Source organism: Salvia miltiorrhiza, chromosome 4 (assembly GCF_028751815.1).
Source record: "Salvia miltiorrhiza cultivar Shanhuang (shh) chromosome 4, IMPLAD_Smil_shh, whole genome shotgun sequence".
Taxonomy (NCBI): domain Eukaryota; kingdom Viridiplantae; phylum Streptophyta; class Magnoliopsida; order Lamiales; family Lamiaceae; genus Salvia; species Salvia miltiorrhiza.
In genome coordinates this window covers 6,668,998-6,672,322 of record NC_080390.1, presented here as the reverse complement: position 1 = coordinate 6,672,322, position 3,325 = coordinate 6,668,998, and the positions used below count along the sequence as shown (strand labels likewise).

The 3,325-nt window shown below is 31.6% G+C and overlaps 1 protein-coding gene across 1 annotated transcript; it reads right to left on the bottom strand.

The window, feature by feature from the left end:
• Positions 1-517: 517 nt before the first annotated feature.
• On the bottom strand, positions 518-1,474 carry LOC131022512 (DNA-directed RNA polymerase II subunit RPB1-like). Its single transcript, XM_057952037.1, has 2 exons — positions 1,176-1,474; positions 518-1,067 (listed from the first exon to the last, which is right to left on the bottom strand). The coding sequence occupies exons 1-2, from the start codon at positions 1,257-1,259 to the stop codon at positions 690-692; spliced, it is 462 nt and encodes a 153-aa protein (XP_057808020.1). The 5' UTR covers positions 1,260-1,474; the 3' UTR covers positions 518-689.
• Between the last annotated feature and the right edge of the window lie 1,851 nt (positions 1,475-3,325).

Genomic DNA, 3,325 nt, shown 5'->3' with positions numbered 1-3,325 from the left:
TTTATTCATCCACAAATTTATACTATTAAAATTAATACAAAATTCTCTTATAAAATTTTTAAATATAAGAGTAAAGAGTTTTAAAATAACTCAATATAATTGCTGCACTTTAATTGCACTAAAAATTATTATATGTAAACAATCATGTTAATAAAAAATTCCGCTTCACCGATTAACAAAAATAATATATAAGCGAATCCGATTCATGATAGCAAGACAAACCTTAAAAATTATAGCAAATTATTTCTACCTATAAATTATAGGTATCAACTAATTAAATAAATTACAGAAAGAAACATTTATATATCAGCAAACTCTTTTATTTTCTGAAAGTTGGTACATCAACGGTTAACTAATTAAAATAAATCGCAAGAAGAAGCATTTAACGCTAAGATTATCTAAAATATTTAATTCAAGTGAATCACAAGAAGCATTATTACATCTCAGCAAGATTATCAAATAAATCACTAAAATCAATTGTAAACTACCATCAACTAAAGTAATTGAAATACAAAAGTAGACAACAAAATCCACGATCGAATATATATTAAAATATTTTAAATCGGTAGTCATCGAAAAAAAATTATATGCACATAAAAAAGAAAAAGAAAAAAAAAGAAAAAAAAAAACAAAATATAGGCTAGACGACTAAATTCATATGACTGTACAAATTCATACTAAAATTCATACTAATATAGGCTATACCCAATATCAATCAAGTGAAGATGACTGTACAAATTCATACTAATTAAGCCGAAAGCGTCCATAAACTTCAATCTAAATACTCGGGAAACGTACAATACCTCATCAGCTAAAATCTTGGAGCAATTGAAGCAGACACTGCGGAGAATACTGAGCACAGTCTTCATGAACCCAATGTGAAACATGGGTTTGGCGAGCTCAAGGTGACCGAAGTGGCCGGGGCAATCAGCCATGTTCGCCATACAAGTCTCGCACTTCATCTTCCGATCAATCGTCCCCAGACGCGGGTCGCTCAAACCACCGATCTTCGGCTTGCCTCTTTCCGTCGTCTCGCTGTGCTCTATATGCACAACTGACATTTGTCTCTATAAAACACACCATAGAACAACAGACCGTCATTAACCGATTCCAACTCAATCACAGACTCAATACTGAAACTGAAAGTTCAAAACATTCGAGGAAGTGAGAATTACGATCTCATCGGGGCTGAGTATGCCGAATTGGACGACGCAGACCTTCGCAACCTCTGCCGGCGAGAAGGGGAACCGCAGATCCATTGCGACACCGGAAATTGTTCCCTAGGTTTTTGATTATGATCTATGATGCTACTAATAATTTCAAAATTAAAAACAAATTATGGTTTTTCAGTACTTCAAATTATTGTTGATTTCTGTTGAGTAATTAATTTTTTGGGATTTGAAAGAAACTTATTTCGCGCTGCGCTCGTCTCAGAAGGTGGCGGTTTTGAGACCAATGAAGAAGATGGGGGAGAATTGAAGGGGTATGTATTTATAGAGATGGATCCTGAGATAACCGTGTCGAATAGGGAGAGAAAACTGTTGTTAATCGTGTGAGAGAGATAGTAACTGCTATAAAATGTGGTTTCATATAAAACTACCGTTAAATATTAAGAATATTCCGTTAGAAAAATAACAGTAAATTAGATGATGTGAAATTGGTTCTTTATATAATCAAATAACGGTAAATTAGATGATGTGAAATTGGTTCTTTATATAATGCGGTCAGTTACAATTTTTAAAAATTGGTTGAAAAATATAGCCGTTGAACTGCTCTTTTATATAATATATAGATTAGTTTTGCGCCAATAATGCTAATAAGATTACAAAATACTTGTTTATAAAAATTATTGACTTGTTTATTAAAATGAAATAAATTATTCACAACTGTTCCGACGAATTCTCAATGGAAATATGTATGTATATATATATATATATATATATATATATATATATATCTTAACATATAAAATACGAACTACCTAAATTGTATGAATTATATGTAAAACATGTATGAATTAGCTGTGTAAATATATGAATTGCGAAAAATAATTTTTTTGCTACATATGTGATTCGAACTCAGGACCATGAATTAATTCAACAAGATGATGAATCAACCGTAGATCTTGTCGATCTAAGGGCTGAAAATAGTTCCTATTTTATATTCTAAAATGTATTTTTATTTTAGCCCAAGCCTATGTATATACATATATATATATATATCTAGAATTTTTTTTTATTGTGGGGGCACAAAATAACTATAAATATAAAATATGTTAAAAAATCACTTCATTCATCCACGAAAATAAGTCTCATTGCTTGCTAGATACGAGTTTTAATAAAATTATTAAAATCGTTATAAGTAGAATGAATGTAAAATTTATAGGGGTAGTGTTAATACAAAAAAGTGGAATAAATGTACACTATTAATTAAAAATTAAAATAAAAGTATAATTTACAGGCAAATTTAGGAGATAATGTAGGATCTAATAGTTCAAAAAGTGAAGCAAAACTTTTATTCGTCGATAGATAAAAATAAGTAAGTGGGACTCTTACGTGGAGGACAACAGATAAAAATAAGTAAGTGAGACTCTTACGTGGAGGGCGGCAATACTACATAATAACCTAAGTGAAATTTCAGATATTGGGAATAAAGTATTAAAGTGTTTAAAGTGGGGACACGTAATATATTGAGGATTGTGAGTTTAAAAGATTAATTATTTATTATATATTTTAATTAAATATATATACAGAGTAAAAATATAAACAATTATGGGGGCATGTGCCCCCACAACAGGAAGCATAGGTCCCCCCGTCTCTCTCTCTCTATATATATATATATATATATATATGTGTGTGTGTGTGTGTGTGTAGAGAGAGAGAGCGTGCACTTTTGAAATAGCCATTTTAAAGAAGGAAATATAATATTTGGCCACTAGTTGAAAAAACACAAAATCTGGCCATTTATTACATGTAAAGACTATTTTGTCCTTAATTAAGGCGGACCGAATTCGGGTCGAATTCGGGTTTGCGCGCGGGTTAGACACATATGACACTATTAGTGTCATATGTGCCAACCGAAAAAAAAAAAAAAAAAAAATCCAAGTATATGGCACTAGTGGCACTAATATGGCCACAAGTACCATTCGTGCAACACTACATAAGAGAGTATATGGCACTAATGACACTAATATGACCATAAGTACCATTCGTATGACACTAATATGGCCATAAGTACCATTCGTGCAGCACTGAGTATATGGCACTAACAATGCCATGTGTGCAGTGTGCCTAACCCGCGCGCTAATTCGAATTCGACCCGAATT